The sequence below is a fragment of the Neoarius graeffei genome, chromosome 25 (assembly GCF_027579695.1).
Source record: "Neoarius graeffei isolate fNeoGra1 chromosome 25, fNeoGra1.pri, whole genome shotgun sequence".
Classification (NCBI taxonomy): domain Eukaryota; kingdom Metazoa; phylum Chordata; class Actinopteri; order Siluriformes; family Ariidae; genus Neoarius; species Neoarius graeffei.
In genome coordinates this window covers 24,342,834-24,368,605 of record NC_083593.1, presented here as the reverse complement: position 1 = coordinate 24,368,605, position 25,772 = coordinate 24,342,834, and the positions used below count along the sequence as shown (strand labels likewise).

Below are 25,772 nucleotides of genomic sequence, written 5' to 3'. Positions count from 1 at the left end.
ATAGTCCCAGCAGGTAACTCTGAAGAAAAATACTGTGTGTTTAAACACCGCCCGCTGTAAACACTTTGCATACACCCCAATGACCGACTCCACCGACCGCCATGACACCACCGCGCACGATTCCCTCATCAGCACAGTGGAGCACCACAAATTGCTACCTGGTCTGTGGGAAACACTGCTTTGTATGCTATACTGCATAAAGCATGCTTCATGAAGACATGGCTTGCCAAGGTTGGAGTGGAAGAACTCAAGTGTCCTGTACAAAGCCCCGACTTCAACCCCACTGAACACCCTTGGGATGAACAGACCTCCTCACCCAAGATCAGTGCCTGACCACACTAATGGTCTCTAAGCTGAATGGGCAAATCCCACACAGCCATGTTCCAAAATTTTAGTGGAAAGCCCTCCCAGAAAATGTAGGTTATTATAACAGCAAAGGTGACACTACATCTGGAATGGGCTGTTTGATAAAAGCACACATGCATGTGATGGTCAGGTGTCTACAAACTTTTGGCCATATAGTGTATATGTTTCCCCATATTAAATTACATTAATTGGTTGTGGCTGTATTTTTTGTGTCCCCCACTCCTATTTAAACCCATTCAGGAACCCTTGGTAGATGTGTTTGTGTGCAGAGGCAGCAGGAATAAAATGTCCACCTTGATGAGCAAGTATGTGAGCTCCTTGGAAAAGGCGCAGCAGGTCTTGACTCATCTGCTCTGGAATGACCTTATCATCCTGCCCATATACGTGTAGCGAGGGCACCATGATCTTCACACCCTTGTAGAAGTACTGATGCTGGTCACAGGCACTGCGGAAACCAGCAACCAGGATGGCAAAGCGGAAGTTATATGTAGGGTCAAGTTTCTTTTCCTGTAGGGAACACAGCATAGCTACCAAGGCAGCACCTTGACTAAAGCCCAGGATGCCATCAAAGGGGCCCAGGTCCTTCACTGCCATCTGTACGACCTCCAGACTCTGCTCCAAACCAAAGCTGCTCTCACTCTCTTGTCTGGCATCAAAGCTATGAGCCTGGGCATCAGAGAACCACCAGCCCCTCTGATCACCACCCACACTGGCAGGATTCTCTTGCACCTGAGAGTCTGAAGAGCAGAAACAAGTGTACATCACTTTCAAAATTCCCCAATTACCATACCACTCATAACAGTAGATTCGTTCTTGTGCTCATTTTCTCACAAAATGTGCGATTCTACTTGATCCAAGTTGGCCCAAAACCAACTTGCAGTTCAAGCTCATGCACTCATTTTGTGCAGCAAAAAGTATAACTGTGGAGATTGCAAGCAAGAACAGCTGCAATTTAAATGGGCATAGGCAGGCCGTTTGTGTTCATTTTTACAAATTCCTTAAAACCAACTGGATGTGGATATAAAAATATCACATATGTAGCATATTATAGTGAAAACTGAGGAACATAATTTACAGTTTTGGTAACAATGATAATGAAGCACAAACAGCAGACATGATGAATATTAAAATGTTGATCTAAATGCTATATGGACTGCTTATCTAGGAGGGAAGTAGGGAGGAAACAACACAACACTGAGTGCAAGTGTCTGATCAGATTTCCAGTCCAATAATTTTTCCAATCCAAGACACATAAATGCATATTACAAAACCTGAGAAAATGACAACACAATTGCAACATTTCATACACAGCGCCACTAGGAGGTCTGTTAACCCTTTTCAAATTTCTGTATTTCTTCATACATTTGACCTGAAATGTGATCAGATCTTCATCCAAGTCCTAAAAACTAGATGCAGAAGATGCAAATTATAAAAAAAACCCAACATTTTTTTTACATCTATTTACTGAGCAAAATTATCCAGCATATATTTGTCTGAAAAAGGCTAGGAGCACTTGCCTCTTTATTCTAAACTTTCTTTTTGGAGATCTCATCTCATCTCATTATCTCTAGCCGCTTTATCCTTCTACAGGGTCACAAGCAAGCTGGAGCCTATCCCAGCTGACTACGGGCGAAAGGCGGGGTACACCCTGGACAAGTCGCCAGGTCATCACAGGGCTGACACATAGACACAGACAACCATTCATACTCACATTCACACCTACGGTCAATTTAGAGTCACCAGTTAACCTAACCTGCATGTCTTTGGACTGTGGGGGAAACCGGAGCACCCGGAGGAAACCCACGCGGACACGGGGAGAACATGCAAACTCCACACAGAAAGGCCCTCGCCGGCCCCAGGGCTCGAACCCAGGACCTTCTTGCTGTGAGGCGACAGCGCTAACCACTACACCACCGTGCCGCCCCTCTTTTTGGAGATATTACATTCAAATACTAAAAGTGATGCAAAATGTAAAAAAGTTAAATTTTTTCCTTCATGGCAATTGCATAGTTTTTTTGGAGTCAGATCTATTCAAACAATGAGGGACACAGCACTCTGGCATCTTGAAAAGCTGAGGCTTGGCTCTGGAAATATGGCCATTACAAGTGGATAGGGTTCCAGCAGGTTCACTACTTGGACCCCTAATAACAATTAGAAAAGGGCATTTCCTAGAGAAAATGTGTGCAATTGTTCTTTGCATTAAACTAGAAAGAAAATAACTGCGATAGGAACAGTGAGTTCATAACAAAAGGGTGTGCTTTGTTTCAGCAGGTGAATCTACATATTAAGTTTACTAGTTCTAAATGTTGGCGAAGTAAAATCAGTGGATTGCTATAGAAAGAATGAGGGATGAATGAAAACATAAGGGTGAGATAGAGGAGTCACAAAAAGCTGTTAAGTGCTGTACTTTTGCAGTTGAATCCATATGTTAACTTTTGTGACTCTACCTTAGAGATTATAAGAGCAGTAAAATCAATGGGTTCTAGTCGGAGAACTGATGGATTACAAAAAAAAAAAAAAAGAGGAGCAGAGAAAAAAACAAAACAAAAACATATGCCATATATGTAAGGTACAATGACCTAACAACATTTACCAACTTCAGTGGTCCTGGATTTTAATCTCCAGGAGTAGTTAGGCCATGTAAAATGAACTGAATCCAATGTGAGGATAAGCGAGGTATGAAAAGAGGTGGAGTGGTTTGTAGTATTGCCCAGAATATGTCTTGTAATTTTGGATGTATTATTTTAAAAATGTACTATGAGAGCAGTTTGAAAATTTCCCCATTCAAAGCCTATGGGGGGGGATGGCTGGATATATGGATAAAAACAGGAATGTGGGTGGAATATAAAAAAGAAAAAAAAAACTTCTCAATAAGATCAACACTGAAGATAATATTAAATATACAGGGGTGCTTGAAAGTTTGTGAAGCCTTTAGAATTTTCTATATTTCTGCATAAATATGACCTAAAACAACAAGATTTTCACACAAGTCCTAAAAGTAGATAAAGAGAACCCAGTTAAACAAACGAGACAAAAATATTATACTTAGTCATTTATTTATTTATTTAGGAAAATGACCCAATATTACATATCTGTGAGTGGCAAAAGTATGTGAACCTTTGCTTTCAGTATCTGGTGTGACCCCCTTGTGCAGCAATAACTGCAACTAAACGTTTCTAGTAACTGTTGATCTGTGAACTGCAGACCGGCTTGGAGGAATTTTAACCCATTCCTCCATACAGAATAGCTTCAACTCTGGGATGTTGGTGGGTTTCCTCACATGAACTGCTCGCTTCAGATCCTTCCACAACATTTTAATTGGATTAAGGTCAGGACTTTGACTTGGCCATTCCAAAACATTAACTTTATTCTTCTTTAACCATTCTTTGGTAGAACGACTTGTGTGCTTAGGGTTGCTGTCTTGCTGCATGACCCACCTTCTCTTGAGATTCAGTTCAGGGACAGATGTCCTGACAATTTCCTTTAGAATTCGCTGGTATAATTCAGAATTCATTGCTCCATCAATGATGGCAAGCCATCCTGGCCCAGAAGCAGCAAAACAGGCCCAAACCATGATACTACCACCATGTTTCACAGATGAGATAAGGTTCTTATGCTGGAATGCAGGGTTTTCCTTTCTGCAAACATAATGCTTCTCATTTAAACCAAAAAGTTCTATTTTGGTCTCAACAAAATAGAACTTTGTTGAGACCAAAAATAGAACTTTTCAACTTTGTTGAAAAAGCATCAACAATGCTTTTTCTGAGGTCCTCAGAAATCTCCCTTGTTCGTGCCATGATACACTTCCACAAACGTGTTGTGAAGATAAGACTTTGATAGATCCCTGTTATTTAAATAAAACAGGGTATCCACTCACACCTGATTGTCAACCCATTGATTGAAAACACCTGACTCTAATTTCACCTTCAAATTAACTGTTAATCCTAGAGGTTCACATACTTTTGCCACTCACATATGTAATATTGGATCATTTTCCTCAATAAATAAATGACCAAGTATAATATTTTTGTCTCATTTGTTTAACTGGGTTCTCTTTATCTACTTTTAGGACTTGTGTGAAAATCTGATGTTGTTTTAGGTCATATTTATGCAGAAATATAGAAAACTCTAAAGGGTTCACAAACTTTCAAGCACCACGGTAGCTGCAAGCAGCAACGAGGGGGCCAAGCATCACAGCAGGACTTATACCGCTTTTCCACTACAAACGCGGCTGAGTCGGGCTGAGCCGTGCCGTGCTGAGTCGAGCTGAGCGGGGCTGTTGGAGTTGCATTTCGACTACAACCGCGCTGAACCGTGCTGGCTGGAAGTGGGTGGACACATTGGGTGGAGTTAGCGAAAGTGGGTGGACGTCACGTGTTGTTAAGCAGCGCAAACAGTGACATCAGTGATCTTTTAAGCAGTAGTCTCACGACCCGAATAGTAAACAATAAACATGGAGGACATGGAGTCGTTAGTGTTGCTGGTCTTGGTGCTGTGGCTTGTTGTCACCGACAACGCCAACAGATACTGGCAAGAGCGTATAGATGAGGCGAGGCGCATAAGGCTTCAGAAATTCTCGTAATTCGTAATTATTCTCCTTCCGGGTTTACGGTGTTTACAGATCCCAGCGCGCTCGCGGGGCGTGTGTGGGCATGTGAGGACACTCCTCCTCACCAATCAGTGCACAGGGGAGTGTCTGCTCACGCCCCCAGCCTCACTCGGCACGGCTTGGCTCGCTTCAGCCCCACTCCAAAACGGTGCGAGTTTTAGGGGCTAAGCAGGGCTGAAGCGAGCTGAGTCATGCTGGTTTTTGGTAGTCGAAACGCGAGCCGTGTCGGGCTGAAGCGAGCTGAAGTGAGCTGAAAAAGGGTAGTGGAAAAGGGCCAATAGTTGCCATGGAAACTTTACGGCATTTTTGAGGGCTGTATACCCTCACAGCAAGTTTCATGTCAACTGACCAAAGGCTGGCTAAGATATGAGCTCACATCCTGTTTAATGGTTGTCATCAAACGCAATCTCAGGACAGGAAATAACATGTTCTGATGTCAGGCTCACTAAAGACCTAACTTGAAATTAAAACTGAAAACAAGATTTTAATCTGTACAAATTCAAATTCTGCATCAAATTCAAAATGAACATATTTTTCAAAAAAAGAATCTGATTTTTCAGTTTCAACATCTTTGTACCATTTTCAATTAAATATAGCATTTCCATGATTTGCAAATCATCGCGTTCTGTTTTTACATTTTTTTCCACAAATTTATTGAAATTTTCATACACAATACAGCTGCAGATTTTCACATCATATATAATATAAAAGTAGCTGCATTACAATAAACAGAACGAACACAAACAAAATGCTCCTCATTCTCACACATGGCAATCTATATCAAATGAGAAATTTGCAATCAGTAAACACTTAGAAGAAAATAAAAAATAAGAAAATAAAAGTTATATAAGCTCAGAACTGCAGTGTTACTGTCCACACCCACACAAAATCATTCACTCTCTTCACCTGTTTAATCTAAATCCTTAACATAATTAATGAAGGGCATCCATATGCCTTCAAATGTCTGCTGTTTACCCTTTAATATGCAAGTTATCCTTTCTAATGGTAAAATTTGACATTTGTTTTACCCATTGTTTGATACTTGGACTGTGAGCTTATTTCCATAACAGCACAATACATTTTTTGCATTAATCAAGCTGAGGTCTATAAATCCTTGCTTGTTTTTACTGTATGTTTTCCTGGATGTTAACCCAACAGGAAAAAAGTTTGGGATACAATAAAATTTGTTTTGAGATCATTTTTTCAATGACCATTCTTACCTCTTCCCAGAACTTTTTAATTTCCCTACACTACCACATACAATGGAGATAGTGTTCCTTTGGATTCTGTACATTTCATGCATATATTTGGTATGTTTTTGTTGTATTTATTCAATTCCACTGGTGTCACATAAGTCCGTATTAGCCATTTGTACTGGGTTAATTTAAGGCGTGTATTGATAAATTTAGTGTGAGCTTTGGTATAGGCTGCTTTCCAATCATCCTCTGCTATATCCAGCTGAAGGCTTTCTTTCCAGGCATTCAATTTATATTTTGAGTTTTCTGATGAGTGACATGTCAATAGGTGGTAAAACTCTGATATAATACCCCTTCGAAAGCAGTCTTTCTTTACCATTTCTTCCAAAGGAGAGAGAGGGGGTTTGGAAAGTACATTATTTTGATTTACCTTAAAACTTCAAAGCTGTAAGCATCTAAAGAAGTGTTTCCTATCAAGGCTAAATTTAGACCTCAGCTCTTCAAAAGACATCATAATATTTGAGTCTGGCAAATAAAGATAATTAACCATTTTAAGTCCCTGAGAGTTCCATATTTTAAATACTGCATCTGTTCTTCCTGGTACAAAAAACTGATTATCCCATACAGGACTAAACTGAGATAATGAATTTGATTATTTTTGATTGTACCATATCTTTGTACCATATCTTTATCATATGCTTGACAATTAAATTTTTTTTTGTTTTCATAATTTTCTCATTGTGCCTAAGTATCAGGGAAGAGGTAATTTTAGATCATGAGATTCCATCTCAGTCCAAAGAGGAGAATTACTTGTCAAAAAGTAAAACAGCTGTGTTGCCCAGTAGTACCACATTAAATTTGGACACTTTAAACCCCCTCAATCAAATGGTAGGTACAGTACTGACAATCTAAGCCTTGCTTTCCTGTTGTTCCATATAAATCCAACAAATGCTTTCTTCATTTTTGAAAACAAATCTGAAGGATGTGGCGAAGGAATGTTTTGAAATAAAGCAACTTTGGTAATACATTCATTTTTAAGATATTAATTCTTCCGATCACAGACATTGGTAATAACATCCATCTGTCGATGGACTCATTAATTTCCCTCATCAAGGGTTCATAATTAGCATTAACATCATGTTCCAATTTGGGCAAAATCTGAACCACTCAGTATTCAAACTGTTCTACAACATTAAATTGGATTATTTCAGGAATCAGATTCGTTCTTTCGTTTGCATCAAGTAGCAATACAGAGGATTTATTATTATTCATCTGATATCCAGACACATTGCCAAACATTTTTTTGTTGTTGTAATAGGGCCAGAACTGATTTTCTTAGATTGGACACAAAATTATATCATCTGCATAAAGGGCTATTCCGTGTTCTCTCAATCCCACTGCTATTCCCCTGAATTAATGAATTAATGTGAATCTATCGCTACTGCGAGAGGTTCAATTGCTAACGTAAACAATAGTGGTGACAGAGGGCACCCTTGTCGGCAACCTTTACTGATTTGTATAGTTTTTGAAATATTTCTCAACATTTCTGCTGTGGCATTTTTATACATTATCTGAACCCCTTTAATGAACTTAGTCCCACATCCAAATATTTCTAAAACATTGAAAAGACAAGGCCATTCAGCCCTATCGAAGGCCTTTTCGGCATCCAATGATAGAAGCGCTCTATCTGGCATTTCTTTATTAAAATGAATTATGGTTAATACCCTTCTTACATTATGGAAATCCTGCCTTCCCATTATGAATCCATTCTGATCTTTGTTAATAATTTTGGCCAAAATTATTTGTAACCATTTTGCCAAAAGTTTACATGTTATTTTAAGATCAGAATTAAGCAAACTTATGGGTCTCATCTTTTCACATTTGTTAGGCGGTTTACCTGGCTTTGGCAGCAGGGTAATCAATGCATTATTCACAGAGGGTGGAAGACTGTCATTCTGAAATGCCTCTTGAAACATTTCCAAAGGTGGTATTATCAGCTTGTTAAATTTTTTTAGACAAATCAATTGGAAGACCATCAGGTCCTGCCCTTTTTCCTGATTTCATATTGTCAATAGCATGTCCAGTTCCTTCACCATTAATTTCCAGTTCCAGATCCTCTCCCCATTCAGCCGGGATGCATGGTATATCTTGTTTGTCTAAAAAATTATTTGTGTCTTGCATATTACTTTTATTTGTTGAACTATATAATTCTTCGTCGTAATTTCTAAAGGCTTCATTAATTTTGTATGGGATTTCCAAAACATTTTCTTTAGATATAATATTTGTAATTGGTGTTTTAGTTTCTATTTGTCTGATCTGCCATGCTAACAACTTGCCAGATTTATCACCCTGTTCATAAAATGTTCGTTTTAGTCTTAAAAGGCTAGCGGCAGCTCGGGAAGCGGATAATTTTTCATACTCTGCTCTTAAAATCAGTAAATCATTTTCCATTTGTGGGTTATTTATCTCATACACCTTTTGTTGAAGAGTCCTTATTTTATTCTCCAATTGTAATCTCTCCTCACGTCTTTTTTGACTTTGAGCCTATATAACTAATAATGTGTCCCTGAAGAAATGCTTTAAATGCTTCCCACTTTGTACATGTTTATGTTGTGTTTAATTAAAAAAAAAATAAATCTAACTGCCTTCCTGTATATTTCATAAAACCCTCAATGTTATCATCATTGGGCGGCACGGTGGTGTAGTGGTTAGCATGGTCGCCTCACAGCAAGAAGATTCTGGGTTCGAACCCAGCGGCCGGCGAGGGCCTTTCTGTGTGGAGTTTGCATGTTCTCCCCGTGTCTGCGTGTGTTTCCTCCAGGTGCTCCGGTTTCCCCCACAATCCAAAGACATGCAGTTAGGTTGACATGGGGCGGCCTTGGGCTGAGGTGCCCTTGAGCAAGGTACTGAACCCCTGACTGCTCCCCGGGCGCTCTGGGCTGCCCACTGCTCTGGGTGTGTGTGCATGTGTTCACTGCTTCAGATGGGTTAAATGCAGAGGATGAATTTCACTGTGCTTGAAGTGTGCATGTGATGAATAAAGGTTTCTTCTTAAATCTTGTAGCCATTTGTGCTGGAAATGTCATCTAGGAGGGTCTTTTGTCAATTTTTTTTTATACATGTATACTTAACAACATGGTGCATGATCTGAGATCATAATGGCATCATACAGTAGAAACCATTCTGAATTTTGTACCATAGGTTTGAGGATATTAAAAAAAATAATTCAGGAATATGTCTGGAAAACTGAAGAATAACGAGTATGTTTTAGACTGTGGGTTCACTTCTCTCCATATATCCATCAACTTCCAATTCTTTCATAAAATAATTTATAACTATTTTACATCTGTTATGAGATTGATCTGTACTTGTGGATCCATCCCTGCTGAGCTTTAGTGTGCAATTAAAATCTCCTGCTATTATAAATTGTCCCACCAATGCTGAGAGGATAAGGAACAGTTCTTCAAAAAATTTAGATCATCTATATTCGGTCCATACAAATTCACTAAATTCAAATTCTCTGATAGAGTGCCCTGGACTATTAAATATTGCCCCATTCTGTCTTTAATAATATTTTTCACCTGAAATGGAAGTGTTATAAGAGTCATTACTCCTCTATCCCGTGACGAAAATGTTGTGAATACACTATCCCTGCCACCTCCTCTTAATTTTTTTTATTATCCTTATCTAAAGGAAGTGTTTCTTGTAAGAAAACAATATTAGAGTCTTTATCATGTTCATGACCTGCTTCACTTTTCTAAGTTGTTGCAGACCTCTGCAGTTCCAAGAAAAAAAAAAATTAAGATTTACTCCTTCAGACATTTAAAACAAAAAGCTAGGTTATCTTGTACAAAACCAAACTTATAGAACAGTATAACAAGCCTGGATGTTAGAACAAACATCCAAAACACTGAACATGAATTTTCCTCTTCCCACTCACGTGGGACCCCCCCCAAAAAAAACCCCTGCCTCCCGTTATCGCAAACGACAGTTCCTCACTTAGTGAGGATCAATCTGTCCACTTCCTACTAACCAAAAAACAAAACAAAAAAGGTCTCCACTGCTCTCTGCATTATGACATTTTACACTCATAACCAGCATTTGCTGTAACTTGGCTCTGAAGCTAAACATAATTTAACTACTTTGTCCAACATGCTAAATATAGCATTCTTTAGGAACTTAATGTGTTGTATTCTTATTGCGTATATTTGATCCATCTATTAATACAGCATACAGTGTACAGTAGGGATATCCATCAACTCAGTGTATGCTTTGTGTACGTCTCCCAGGAGTATACGCAACATATTAGCTAATAGTTCTATAACAGTCATAAGTTTTAGCTCAAATTTTCCAATCATACACTCAATCATGTTCATGTGATTTGCCATTGCAGTAGTTTATACTTCGCTCCCACTAGCTTCTTCCTGGATCTTCACAAACACTCGTGCTTCTGCTGGAGTTTTAAAAGGTACAAGTTCAGGCTTTGAGCAACCAACAGTCTTGTAGGATGCATCACTCCATGTTGGATCCTGAGGTTGCACAGTTCCTGACAGATCAGGTCAAATTGTTTCCTCAGTTGGTGTACTCCTGCACCAAAGTCCAGATAAAACCACACCTGATGGTCCTTATATCGAATTTCTTTCTTGGCCCATGCCGCTATAATAACTGCCAGCTTGTCCTTATATTTGAGAAACCTCATTATTCATGTTCTTGGTGGTGCCCCGATATCCCTTTTCAGCCCAATTCGGCGTGCCCTCTCCAAAACCACGCCGTGTTGCAGAGCTGTGGTATCCAGCGCTTTTGGGATCCATTTTTCCAAGAAAGAGCACAGGCCCTGACCTTCTGCACCCTCTGGTAGATTCACAAGTCTCAGATCATTCACTCACAATCTGATTTCCAAGTCCAAAAGCTTATCTTCTAGAGTTTTATTCTTTAACTCCAGCTTCTGTAGTTTAGCTTGCAGGCTATTTACCTCATCCTCTGCATTTGATCTCCACAGCTCAGCCTGAGACACACGTTCGGCGCGGTTGCTTAATTCCCTCCTCATATTTTCTATAGCCTCCACAACATTGTCGAATCTTGACAAAAATTCTGTCTTCATGGGGCCTATAGCGGCCAAAATTGCATCCGCTTTCTCACCACCAAGTTCACTTACTGCATGGCCTGCTCCTGCTGCCATGTCTTCCTTAGCTTTCTGTGTTTCACCACGAGCTCCAAAGTCCGTTCATTTCTGCTGCTTTGACGTTTTACACTCTTCTTTGTTGCATTTACTGGGTCTCGGAATTATATTTTATCAGCACTTGATTATTTTATTGCAGATAAGAGTGGTTTAGTAGGATTTAACAGCAGTTAGCAATGGAGCAGTGGACTCTCCAGTTTGGGACATGTAGAGAAAAGATGTGCCAACGAGAGTCTCCAGGCAACTTCGATTTAACTACCTTTAAAACGCCATAATATACATACTTGCACTAAGTTCATGGTTTCAGGAGACAATTTTACAGTGGTGCTTGAAAGTTTGTGAACCCTTTAGAATTTTCTATATTTATGCATAAAATATGACCTAAAGCATCATCAGGATTTTCACACAAATCCTAAAGATAGATAAAGAGAACCCAGTTACACAAATGAGAAAAAAATATAATACTTGGTCATTTATTTATTGAGGAAAATGATCCACTATTACATATCTGTGAATGGTAAAAGTATGTGAACCTCTAGGATTAGCAGTTAATTTGAAGGTGAAATTAGAGTCAGGTGTTTTCAATCAATGGGATGACAATCAGGTGGGAGTGGGCACCGTTTTATTTAAAGAACAGGGATCAATCAAAGTCTGATCGTCACAACACACGTTTGTGGAAGTGTATCATGGCACGAACAAAGGAGATTTCTAAGGACCTCAGAAAAAGCATTGTTGATGCTCAATCAGGCTGGAAAAGGTTACAAAACCATCTCTAAAGAGTTTGGACTCCACCAATCCACAGTCAGATTGTGTACAAATGGAGCAATTCAAGACCATTGTTACCCTCCCCAGGAGTGGTCAACCAACAAAGATCACTCCAACAGCAAGGCGTGTAATAGTCGGCAAGGTCACAAAGGACCCCAGGGTAACTTCTAAGTAACTGAAGGCCTCTCTCACATTGGCTAAATGTTCATGAGTCCACCGAACAACAATGGTGTGCATGGCAGGGTTGCAAGGAGAAAGCTACCGCTCTCCAAAAAGACCATTGCTGCTTGTCTGCAGTTTGCTAAAGACCACGTGGATAAGCCAGAAGGCTATTGGAAACATGTTTTGTGGATGGATGAGACCATATTAGAACTTTTTGGTTGAAATGAAGTATTATGTTTGGAGAAAGGAAAACACTGCATTCCAGCATAAGAACCTTATCCCATCTGTGAAGCATAGTGGTGGTAGTATCATGGTTTGGGCCTGTTTTGCTGCATCTGGGCCAGGATGGCTTGCCATCATTGATGGAACAATGAATTCTGAATTAGACCAGCAAATTCTAAAGGAAAATGTCAGGACATCTGTCCATGAACTGAATCTCAAGAGAAGGTGGGTCATGCAGCAAGACAATGACCCTAAGCACACAAGTCGTTCTACCAAAGAATGGTTAAAGAAGAATAAAGTTAATGTTTTGAAATGACCAAGTCAAAGACCTGACCTTAATCCAATTGAAATGTTGTGGAAGGACCTGAAGCAAGCAGTTCATGTGAGGAAACCCGCCAACATCCCAGAGTTGAAGCTGTTCTGTATGGAGGAATGGGCTCAAATTCCTCCAGTTATTGCTGTACAAGGGGGTCACACCAGATACTGAAAGCAAAGGTTCACATACTTTTGCCACTTACAGATATGTACTATTGGATCATTTTCCTCAATAAATAAATGACCGAGTATAATATTTTTGTCTCATTTGTTTAACTGGGTTCTCTTTATCTACTTTTAGGACTTGTGTGAAAATCTGATGATGTTTTTGGTCACATTTATGCAGAAATATAGAAAATTCTGAAGGGTTCACAATTCAAGCACCACTGTAGCTTATTTGTTACTGAATTTTCACTGTGGGAATATGCCAGGGCATCCGAAGACCAGAGGTGATGAGTTGAAAAAGCCAGCGCTCAGTGCCAAAGTGGCCAACACAGCAACTACTGCTGCTGAACAACGAACTTGCGGTGATGTTAGCAGTTGAAATGGAAAAACAATATGAATATCTCAAAGAGGACATGTCCATACTCATTTAATTGTCTCTAGCACCTATCCGGTCATCTATAGCTAGCTTTCAGGAATTGGTGGATACACTGGGCCAGCAAGTTACATCTGTGGAAACCATTGCAGGAGGTTTGAAGCCCTCTCTAAACCAGACAAAGCACCCTCTGAACTACAAACCCTGAATGCTACTTTGATAGACCGCATCGATGATTTGGAAAATCGTTCCAGGAGAGCAAACCTCCACATAATAAACGTGTCAGAGGGTAGTGAGACCAATAGTGACATGGTGACATTTGTCTCCATGCTACTGAATGAGACCATGGGGAACCAAGCATTTGCAACACTGTCAGAACTGGACCGAGCACATCGGGCTCTGGCACAGAAACCCAAAAGGTGGCCAACCTCCCAGACCCATCATTGTCGCTTTTCACAGATATCAAGACCGGGAGCAGGCACTATACTGGGCTAGGCAGAACGAGATACAGTATAAGCAGCATACATTGAGGTTTTATCCTGACCTCAGTGCTAGCCTCTCCAAGAAACATGCAGTCTTCAAGAACGTCAAAGCAGCTGGCTACCAGAAGGGAATCCAATTCAGGCTACTCTACCCTGCGCGGCTACGGGTGACCTATGGAGGGAAGACACTTCTGTTCAAGACACCATCAGATGCAGAGGCATTCCACTCCCGGCTGGTTAAGGGGAGCGCCGATATTTCTGCTACTCCTGAACATGAGGATTAACATTGGAATATTAGTTATTCGCTAAAACTGGGTAAAGTACAAGTGGCTGTGCTTAATTTTCGTCTAGCATTAGCGTACACCAACCCATGGCGTTTCGAGACCATTGGATTTGTTATTTTATCAAGGCCTGTCCTGCTTTGATTTTATTTTATACTCATAAACATTGGAAATTGCACTTTCTGTTGTTTAAAGCTTGGAGTTGATCCATTTCATTAATATTTTGGAATTCTCAGTAGCAGAGTTTAGGAAAATGGTGAATAGTTGGAAGTGTGTAGTGGGGTGGGGGGTGGAATCCTGCATGCTGCCTGTTTGGCAGCGAAAAGAGGGGGTGTTTTGTTGGGGCTAATGACTGGACCATTTTTCCTTTTAACAAGTGTTGTAAATGTTTGCGATTTTGATGTATTTTGTCAGGGACATTTTCTGTTGAAAGAGGGAAATGTGACATGCACTTTGCATATCACAAAAACAAGTCATGAAAAACATGTATAAGCCTATAGCTTTATTGCGTGGCTATGGCTAACAGCTCAAAGGATGGGTGTGGGGGGTTAGCTATCAGGTTTGTATCATGGAATGTGAAAGGACTGAACAGTCCAGTAAAAAGATCAAAAATATTTAGCCATCTTAAGAATCTCAAAGCTGATCTAAAGAATTCCGACCAACTACGTTCAAAAAAAAAAAAAAAATGGGTGGGACAAATTTTCCACTCAAGTTTTAATACTAAAGCAAGAGGAACTGCTATAATAATACATAAAAGATTTCAATTTACTACTTCTGGCATTTTATCTGATCCACAAGGCCGCTATGTAATAGTTTCTGGGCGACTTTTCCATACACCTGTTGTGCTAGTGAATTTGTAAGCTCCCAACTGGGATGATGTAGGATTCGTACAAAGACTTGTCTGTAAGCTACCTGATCTAAATTCTCATCTTATGATTTTAGGGGGAGACTATGGACCAAAACTTGGACAGATCTAATCCTAAATCACATACTCTATCTAAAATGGCCAATAAATTTTAAGAATTTTTCAAACATGCAGCATGTGTGGACCCCTGGCGCTTTTTGAACCCTCATAGTAAAACATTTTCTTCTTTTTTCCTAGCGTACACCATTCATACTCAAGAACTGATTACTTTTTTTTTTTATTGATAAAAAACATCTGAGTTCCTTGGAAAAGGTTGAATATTTAGCTATCGTAGAGTCAGGGCCTCTGCATGCTCCTGCGACAAGGCTTTCGCAGATAGCTTTTCGCAGACAGTTGTAATTTATCGTTGAGCGGGGAGTAATAGGCGTGAGCGATGTTATTCACCGCCACAACGCAAGGGGGCGCGAAGTCGCGAAATCGCTAGGAGTAGTTGGTGGGTGTGGTTAGTGGAGTGTTTATCCTCCGGTTACTTATAATGACTAGAACTGGAGTCGTATAGATGTACGTACTTCCTCACTTCCTCGATCAACCGCTCTTCGTGCTGCTCCATCTTCGCTCGTGTTTTTAAAAATGGCGGTAGTGAAAACAAACCAAACCGGGAAAGTAGGGAAGCGGAAGTGCGTGTACAGCGGATGTAGAGTGGACCAATCAAAGCCCTCTTGTCTGCGACGCTGTCTGCGAGGCTTCTGCGGTGGTCACAATTTTTGGGAGGTGCGCGCAGAGCGTCTGCGAAGGTGGGGGGGCTACGCAGACGCCATCTGCGACGCTATCTGCGACGCTATCTGCGAGGACTGCGTTGTCAGCATAAATTGGCCTTCAGACCACGCTCCCATTCTTCTAGATCTCTCTTTTGCCCACAACTACTCTAGTCGACCTCAGTGGCACTTTAATATTACATATTGTCAGACGAGATGTTCTGCAATTTAATCTCCAGAGCCATCAGTAGATTTTTTTTTAGGAGACCAACAGATCAGATTCGGTTTCTCCGTCATTGCTCTTAAAGCCATACTTGGGGGAGAAATAATAGCATACTCATCTTAACAGAGAAAGAAAGAGGGGAAAAACAGCAGTTGACTGACAATTTTTACTTTGGATTGCACATACTCCACATCTCCAAGTCCATCACTATTCAAGGACAGAATAGCTCTTCAAACTCAGTATAACTTTGTCTCTACCTCAGAAATGGAACAACTTTTCATGAGATCGCGGGGATTGTTTTATGAACATGGGGGGGGGGGGGGGGGTAGTGGGGTGGCTTCTGGCTCATCAATTAAAATCTTAGCCAGCGTCACAACTTGTACCTCAAATTGAAGATGAAACAGGACAACTGACCACAGATCCTTTAAAAATAAATGATATCTTTAAAAATTATTTTCATTTTGTATAATTCAGAATCACTTCAAGATGCATCACTTTTTTTGAAATGTTTTGATAAAATAGAAGTTCCCACCCAAAAAGAGCAACTAGATCAACCCCTGGAGCTTAAAGAAGTTCTCTCTGCCATCTCTGCCATGCAAAATGGAAAGGCCACAGGGCCAGATGGCTTCCCCATTGATTATTTAAAAAAAAATAAAATAAACAAATCTCTGTCCAGTTAGCCCCCTTGTTGTTAGATATGTTTAACCACTCCTTATTTCAGGGTAAATTGCCAGAATCCCTTACTGAAGCCTCCATTACACTTTTATTGAAATCTGGTAGGGATGCGTCTAAATGTGGTTCATAGAGGCCTGTGTGATTATTAAATTCTGATGTTAAAATACTCTCAAAACTGTTAGCTATATGATTAGAGACACCCTTACCATATTTAATTTCAACAGACCAGACAGGCTTTATAAAAAGACGATATTCATTTTCTAATAGACGACGTCTTTTAAATGTCCTGTACAGTCCTTCATCTAATGATATCCCAGAAGCTGTGGTTTCATTGGATGCAGAAAAAGCATTTGACCACATGGAGTGGGATTATCTTTTCTTTAGTCTGAAGCAGTTTGGTTTTGGTAAAATATTTACACTGCAAAAAAAAAAAAGATATCTTAGCAAGTGAAAATATCTTGAAAATAGCTGAAACAATCTAGGATTTCCTATTAAAAGAATACAAGACACCAATTCTGAGATTATTAAACTTAGTTCTAGATTGCAACCAACTTATTCTAAGATGGCTTATCAAGTAAAAATATTTGTCCATGCAGCAAGTATTAAGTAATTTTCTCCTCAAGTTCAGTTTTCAATTTTTTTGCAGTGTAGCAAGTGGATCCAACTTCTTTACTTTTCTCCTCAAGCATCTGTGGTCACAAATCAGTTGTGCTCACAAAATTTTTCTTTATCTAGAGGCACTCGACAAGGGTGCCCTCTTAGTCCACTTTTATTTACAGTGGTGCTTGAAAGTTTGTGAACCCTTTAGAATTTTCTATATTTCTGTATAAATATGACCTAAAACATCATCAGATTTTCACACAAGCCCTAAAAGTAGATAAAGAGAACCCAGTTAAACAAATGAGACAAAAATATTATACTTGGTCATTTATTTATTGAGGAAAATGATCCAATATTACATATCTGTGAGTGGCAAAAGTATGTGAACCTCTAGGATTAGCAGTTCATTTGAAGGTGAAATTAGAGTCAGGTGTTTTCAATCAATGGGATGACAATCAGGTGTGAGTGGGCACCCTGTTTTATTTAAAGAACAGGGATCTATCAAAGTCTGATCTTCACAACACGTTTGTGGAAGTGTATCATGGCACGAACAAAGGAGATTTCTGAGCACCTCAGAAAAGCGTTGTTGATACTCATCAGGCTGGAAAAGGTTACAAAACCATCTCTAAAGAGTTTGGACTCCACCAATCCACAGTCAGACAGATTGTGTACAAATGGAGGAAATTCAAGACCATTGTTACCCTCCCCAGGAGTGGTCGACCAACAAAGATCACTCCAAGAGCAAGGTGTGTAATAGTCAGCGAGGTCACAAAGGACCCCAGGGTAACTTCGAAGCAACTGAAGGCCTCTCTCACATTGGCTAATGTTAATGAGTCCACCATCAGGAGAACACTGAACAACAATGGTGTGCATGGCAGGGTTGCAAGGAGAAAGCCACTGCTCTCCAAAAAGAACATTGCTGCTCGTCTGCAGTTTGCTAAAGATCATGTGGAGAAGCCAGAAGGCTATTGGAAAAATGTTTTGTGGACAGAGGAGACCAAAATAGAACTTTTTGGTTTAAATGAGAAGCGTTATATTTGGAGAAAGGAAAACACTGCATTCCAGCATAAGAACCTTATCCCATCTGTGAAACATGGTGGTGGTAGTATCATAGTTTGAGCCTGTTTTGCTGCATCTGGGCCAGGACGGCTTGCCATCATTGATGGAACAATGAATTCTGAATTATACCAGCGAGTTCTAAGGGAAAATGTCAGGACATCTGTCCATGAACTGAATCTCAAGAGAAGGTGGGTCATGCAGCAAGACAACGACCCTAAGCACACAAGTCGTTCTACCAAAGAATGGTTAAAGAAGAATAAAGTGAATGTTTTGGAATGGCCAAGTCAAAGTCCTGACCTTAATCCAATTGAAATGTTGTGGAAGGACCTGAAGCGAGCAGTTCATGTGAGGAAACCCACCAACATCCCAGAGTTGAAGCTGTTCTGTACGGAGGAATGGGCTAAAATTCCTCCAAGCCGGTGTGCAGGACTGATCAACAGTTACCGAAAACATTAATTGCAGTTATTGCTGCACAAGGGGGTCACACCAGATACTGAAAGCAAAGGTTCACATACTTTTGCCACTCACAGATATGTAATATTGGATCATTTTCCTCAATAAATAAAGAACCAAGTATAATATTTTTGTCTCATTTGTTTAACTGGGTTCTCTTTATCTACTTTTAGGACTTGTGTGAAAATCTAATGATGTTTTAGGTCATATTTATGCAGAAATATAGAACATTCTAAAGGGTTCACAAACTTTCAAGCACCACTGTACATTAGCAACAGAACCATTATCCCTTGTTTTGAAATCTACACCGTCAATATGTGGTATTCGCAGATGGGCATTGGAAAATAAGCTATCCCTTTATAATGATGACGTTGCTTTACATATCCGACCCACTGTTATGCATCAATGAAATAATTTCAGTGCTGCGCTTTTTTGGACAGATTTCAGGCTACAAACTGAATTTATCAAAAAGTGAACATCTACCAGTGAATAAATTAGCAGTGCAAATCCCAGATCATGATCTACCATTTCATATATATCAAAGTCTGGTTTTAAATATTTGGGCATTAACATAACCCTTGCTTTTAAAGATCTTTTTGATAGGAACTTTGCACCACTTAGAACAAAACTTAAATCTGACTTACAAAGTTGGGATATATTACACTTGACCTTAGCTAGCAAGGCAAGGCAAGTTTATTTATATAGCACATTTCATACACAGTGGCAGTTCAATGTGCTTTACAGAAGTAAAAGCAAAACAGTAAGCAATAGAAAATAAAATTACATAATTACATTAAAGCCGCAAGCGGCCTCGACGGGCCCTCGCGCCAGCGGCCAAGGGGGGCGGGGGCATGCGTCCCCGCGAAATACCTTCCACAGCTTCTTCGGCAAGAGACATTACTCCCACAATGGCGACAAACCACAGAAATGGACACATGGCAACAATAGGGTCTCGCACTGAACGGTGCTCGGGGGGCGCTATAGAGGCCCTGAGGCCGGCCTGGATCTGGGCTTCTGGTTCTCAGTAGCGGTGGCAGTCTAAGAAAAAGGAGCCAAATTTCGTGCGTTGTCGACCATGGCAAGCGCCCCAATAAGGGTCTTCTAAAGAGTTTGCTTGCCAAGTTTGACAAATCAGAAGCTGCAATATCATTTTTGCCATAACCAGCACCCCCAGGGGCGAAAGTGCACAAAATTTGGCGTATATGTCAGGTGAGCTATGAAGAGTTTGCGTATGAAGTTTGATGACAATTGAGTAAATAGAAGATGAGATATAGATTTTTGAAGAATAAATTGTTTGGTTTTTCCCATGTCAGTAGGTGGCGCTATGCTGTACATGAGCGATTATGAGTTGGAAAAATAAGTGTCTACAACAGCAACGTACTATCACAAGGTAGTGGTGTGAAGGAAAAGCATTATGGAATTATTTACCAAAAACCCGTTTTGGAGCAATTGCGTCGGCCAAAAACAGCGCCCCCCATGGACAAAAATTTCCAAAATGTGGTATACATGACATGGGAGGTAGTAAGAGGGTGGCCGTGAAGTTTGACCAAATTTGAGGAAAGATTGGAATTTTTGCCCAAAAATAGCGCCCCCAGTGGCGAAATATCACAGAAATTGGGTAACATGTCAGAAGCCCAATGAGTGATTTGCCTGTGAAGTATGAGCAGTTTTGAGCAATCAGAAGATTTGTTATGAATTTTTAAGCATGTAAAATTTTGAATCGAAAATTGATTGACGTATAACTTCTGAACGGTTTATCCTACGTGAAACGTATTTAGTAACTTTTGTCAGCCATGTCTGTAGATGATGTCTGTCAATTTTGGTGACATTCCCATGAACGGTCTAGGAGGAGTTGCGCCGTCTTCGTGGCCATGCATTTCGCACAAAAGTGAAATTACCTCACTTCCTGTTGGGCGTGGCTAATGCATTGGCATTACATTTTTGTCCGGCTTAGTGAGATACATATGCGTACCAAATGGCATGCCACTACTACAAACTACATGGCACCCAGGCACCTTAATGCGGGAGGCCAAAATCACAACGACTTAGGGGGCGCTATAGAGGCCCTGAGCCCCGGCCAAGTTTGGGCTTCTGGTTCTGAGTAGCGGTGGCAATTCTCGGAACTGGTGCCAAATTTCGTGCGTTTTCGCCCATGGCAAGCGCCCCGAAAATGGCCCAACAGCGGAGAAAAATAAAGAAGAAGAAGAAGACAGAAGAAGAAGAAGAAGAAGAAGAAGAAGAAGAAGAATTAAAGCCGCAAGCGGCCTCGACGGGCCCTCGCGCCAGCGGCCAAGGGGGGCGGGGGCATGCGTCCCCGCGAAAAACCTTCCACAGCTTTTTCGGCAAGAGACATTACTCCCGCAATGGCGACAAAGAACAGAATTGGACACATGGCAACGATAGGGTCCCGCACTGTGCGGTGCTCGGGCCCTAATAATAATAGCGCCCTAATAAGGGTCTTGTAAAGAGTTTGCTTGCCAAGTTTGACAAATCAGAAGCTGCAATATCATTTTTGCCATAACCAGCACCCCCAGGGGCGAAAGTGCACAAAATTAGGCGAACATGTCAGGTGAGCTATGAAGAGTTTGCGTATGAAGTTTGATGACAATTGAGTAAATAGAAGATGAGGTATAGATTTTTGAAGAATAAAATTTTTGGTTTTTCCCATGTCAGTAGGTGGCGCTATGCTGTACATGAGCGTTTATGAGCTGGAAAAATAAGTGTCTACAACAGCAACGCACTATCACAAGGTAGTGGTGTGAAGGAAAAGCATTATGGAATTATTTACCAAAAACCCGTTTTGGAGCAAATGCGTCGGCCAAAAACAGCGCCCCCCATGGACGAAAATTCCCAAAATGTGGTATACATGACATGGGAGGTAGTAAGAGGGTGGCCGTGAAGTTTGACCAAATTTGAGGAAAGACTGGAATTTTTGCCCAAAAATAGCGCCCCCAGTGGCGAAATATAACAGAAAGTGGGTAACATGTCAGAAGCCCAATGACTGATCTGCGTGCGAAGTATGAGCAGTTTTGAGCAAGTAGAAGATTTGTTATGAATTTTTAAGCATGTAAAATGTTGCATTGAAAATTGATTGGCGTATAACTTCTGAACGGTTTATGCTACGTGAAACCTATTTAGTAACTTTTGTCAGCCGTGTCTGTAGATGATGTGTATCAATTTTGGTGACATTCCTATGAACGGTCTAGGAGGAGTTGCGCCGTCTTCGTGGCCATGCATTTCGCACAAAAGTGAAATTACCTCACTTCCTGTTGGGCGTGGCTAATGCATTGGCATTACATTTTTGTCCGGCTAAGTGAGATACATATGCGTACCAAATGGCATGCCACTACTACAAACTACATGGCAACCAGGCACCTTAATGCGGGAGGCCAAAATCACAACGAGTTAGGGGGCGCTATAGAGGCCCTGAGGCCCGCCTGGATCTGGGCTTCTGGTTCTCAGTAGCGGTGGCAGTCTAAGAAAAAGGAGCCAAATTTCGTGCGTTGTCGACCAAGGCAAGCGCCCCAATAAGGGTCTTGTAAAGAGTTTGCTTGGCAAGTTTGACAAATCAGAAGCTGCAATATCATTTTTGCCATAACCAGCACCCCCAGGGGCGAAAGTGCACAAAATTTGGCGTAGACGTCAGGTGAGCTATGAAGAGTTTGCGTATGAAGTTTGATGACAATTGAGTAAATAGAAGATGAGATATAGATTTTTGAAGAATAAATTTTTTGGTTTTTCCCATGTCAGTAGGTGGCGCTATGCTGTACATGAGCGATTATGAGTTGGAAAAATAAGTGTCTACAACAGCAACGCACTATCACAAGGAAGTGGTGTGAAGGGAAAGCATTATGGAATTATTTACCAAAAACCCGTTTTGGAGCAATTGCGTCGGCCAAAAACAGCGCCCCCCATGGACGAAAATTTCCAAAACGTGGTATACATGACATGGGAGGTAGTAAGAGGGTGGCCGTGAAGTTTGACCAAAATTGAGGAAAGATTGCTATTTTTGCCCAAAAATAGCGCCCCCAGTGGCGAAAGATCACAGAAATTGGGTAACATGTCAGAAGCCCAATGAGTGATTTGCATGTGAAGTATGAGCAGTTTTGAGCAATCAGAAGATTTGTTATGAATTTTTAAGCATGTAAAATTTTGCATCGAAAATTGATTGATGTATAACTTCTGAACGGTTAATCCTACGTGAAACGTATTTAGTAACTTTTGTCAGCCATGTCTGTAGACGATGTGTATCAATTTTGGTGACATTCCTATGAACGGTCTAGGAGGAGTTGCGCCGTCTTCGTGGCCATGCATTTCGCACAAAAGTGAAATTACCTCACTTCCTGTTGGGCGTGGCTAATGCATTGGCACTACATTTTTGTCCGGCTTAGTGAGATACATATGCGTACCAAATTGCATGCCACTACTACAAACTATATGGCAACCAGGCACCTTAATGCGGGAGGCCAAAATCACAACGACTTAGGGGGCGCTATGGAGGCCCTGAGCCCCGGCCAAGTTTGGGCTTCTGGTTCTGAGTAGCGGTGGCAATTCTCGGAACTGGTGCCAAATTTCGTGCGTTTTCACCCATGGCAAGCGCCCCGAAAATGGCCCAACAGCGGAGAAAAATAAAGAAGAAGAAGAAGACGGAAGAAGAAGAAGAAGAAGAAGACGGAAGAATAATAATAGTGAACTCTTACAAGAACAATAGGGCCTTCGCCCATAGGGCTCGGGCCCTAATAATAGTGAACTCTTACAAGAACAATAGGGCCTTCGCCCATAGGGCTCGGGCCCTAATAAAATAAGTGAACTGTGTTAAAATGAATGTCTTGCCAAAGTTTTTATTTCTGTTTCAGTGTCTCCCCATTTTCCTGTCCAAATCTTTTTTCTGTCAGATAGACAAATTGATTTCAAAGTTCATATGGAGTGGTCAGAACCCTAGACTTTGTAAAGACTGTGCTTCCTATGCAGTAATCCGTTACACTGGTTGAATCCAGAGGAATGGTTATCCCCCTCTATGTCGGTCTATGCTACACTATATACTGTACCAGGCTACAGTAATCCATCAGGGTGTGTCATGCTTGAATTTTGAGGTCATACTGTCCCTCGTGAAAATCTCATTTATTTCCTTACATTTTCATTGTAAATGTTCTATTTATTTCTTTTATATAACTGTCTGTACTATGTTTTTCTTGTTTTGGTCCAGTTGGGGTGGGTGGGGGGTTGCCATGCTTAAAAAAAAAAGGGGGGGCACAAAAACAAAAAAACCCAATGTAACTGTGTTCATATGTCAATCTCTGGTTCTCAATAAAAAGTAAAAAAACAGCAACGGAGCAAAGCATTTTTATGTGGCCGCCGTAACCCGGAAGTCCTTTATTTACATTTTGCATAGTGTCACAACTTTTCTGGAATTGCGGTTGTACAGCAAATGCAGTGAAATAACTCAAGAATCTGTCCTGAGGGAGTCCAGCAATAACTATCCCACCAAGTAACCCACCTTACTTCAAGGTGTTTAATAAAAATATTGCATTAATCATTTAGGAATTACAGCTATTTTTACATAGTCCCTCCATTTTCACAGGCTCAAAAGTAACTGAACAAGCTAACAATTATAAGCATCATTGTTAGAACTTTGTCCACCTTATGACCGCCTGAAGTCTGGAATCCATGGACATTACCCAAGTGTGGAGTTTCCTCCCTTGAGATGCTTTGCCAGGCCTTTACTGCAGCCACCATCAACTGCTTTTTGTGGGTTTTCTGCCTTCAGTTTTGTCTTCAATAAGTGAAAACCATGCTCAATTGGGCTGACTGACTCAGCAATTTAAAAACATCTCTTTGGCTTAAGAAGCTCTTGGGTTGCTTATGGACCGGATTCTAATGGTACTTATGGACCTGTATACAGACACACACATGCAAAGACATTTGAGCTGTATTTTCATGAATAACATTCTATTACAAAGCACTCAGAAGAAAAATGAGCGATGAAATTGTATGTGTGGATTCTTCTTCCAACCTTCTTATCCACTCATTTTTGCCTCCTACAAATGCCACTAAGCCTTTCAAGAAGACAGTAAAGCTTATGTCTTGCCTAAGCTGTAGTAAGGTTGAAAGCAGTGCTTGAAAGTTTGCAAATCTTTTAGAATTTTCTATATTTCTGCATAAATATGACCTAAAAACACCACCAGATTTTCACACAAGTCCTAAAAGTAGATAAGGAGAACCCAATTAAAGCAAATGATTATACAACAAAATTATTATACTTGGTCCTTTATTTATTAATGGAAATGATCCAATATTACACATCAGTGAGTGGCAAAAGTATTATAGAATGACCCTTTACTTTCAGTATCTGGTGCGAAATGTTGTATTACACAACTTTTCTACTGGATTAATATCAGGACTTTTACTTGGCCATTCCATAATCGTTTTTTTTTTCCTTCCTTAACCACTTTTTGGTAGAATTTGTGTGCTTAGAGTCATTGTCTTGCTGCATGACCCACTTTGTCTTTAGATTCAGTTCAGACAGATGTCCTGACATTTTCCTTTAGAATTCACTGGAATAATTCAGAATTCATTGTTCCATCATTGATGGCAAACTTTACTGGCCCAGATGCCAAAAAACAGGCCCAAACCATGATACTACCAACTCCATGTTTCACAGATGGGATAAGTTTCTTATGTAGGAATGCAGTGTTTTCTTCTCTGCAAACCACAATGCAAAACACATTTAAACAAAAAAATCCTATTTTGGTCTCATCCATCCTCAAAGTTTTTCACAACAGTCTTTTGGCTTGTCCACACGATGTTTAGCAAACTGTAATCAGGCAGCAACGTTCTTTTTGAGCAACTGTTTTCCCCCTGTAACCCTGCCATGCACACTGCTGTGAGAGAGGTCTTTAGAAACTTAGAAGTTACCCTGGGTTCCTCTGTGACCTTGCAGACTATTACCTGTACATGCCTTGCTCTTGGAGTGATCTTTGTTGGTTGATCAGTCCTGGAGAGAGTACAAGAGGACGAATTTCAGTGT

At 40.5% G+C, this 25,772-nt stretch overlaps 1 protein-coding gene across 3 annotated transcripts in view; it reads right to left on the bottom strand.

Annotated features, from left to right (window-relative positions):
- The window catches only part of ovca2 (OVCA2 serine hydrolase domain containing), a 79,535-nt gene that overhangs the window by 27,745 nt on the left and 26,018 nt on the right, over positions 1 to 25,772 (bottom strand). For all 3 annotated transcript variants that reach the window (XM_060908651.1, XM_060908648.1, XM_060908650.1), the window contains one exon: positions 660 to 1,103. In XM_060908651.1, the coding sequence (XP_060764634.1) occupies positions 660 to 1,103 (444 nt within the window). The remainder of the gene's footprint in view (positions 1 to 659; positions 1,104 to 25,772) is intronic.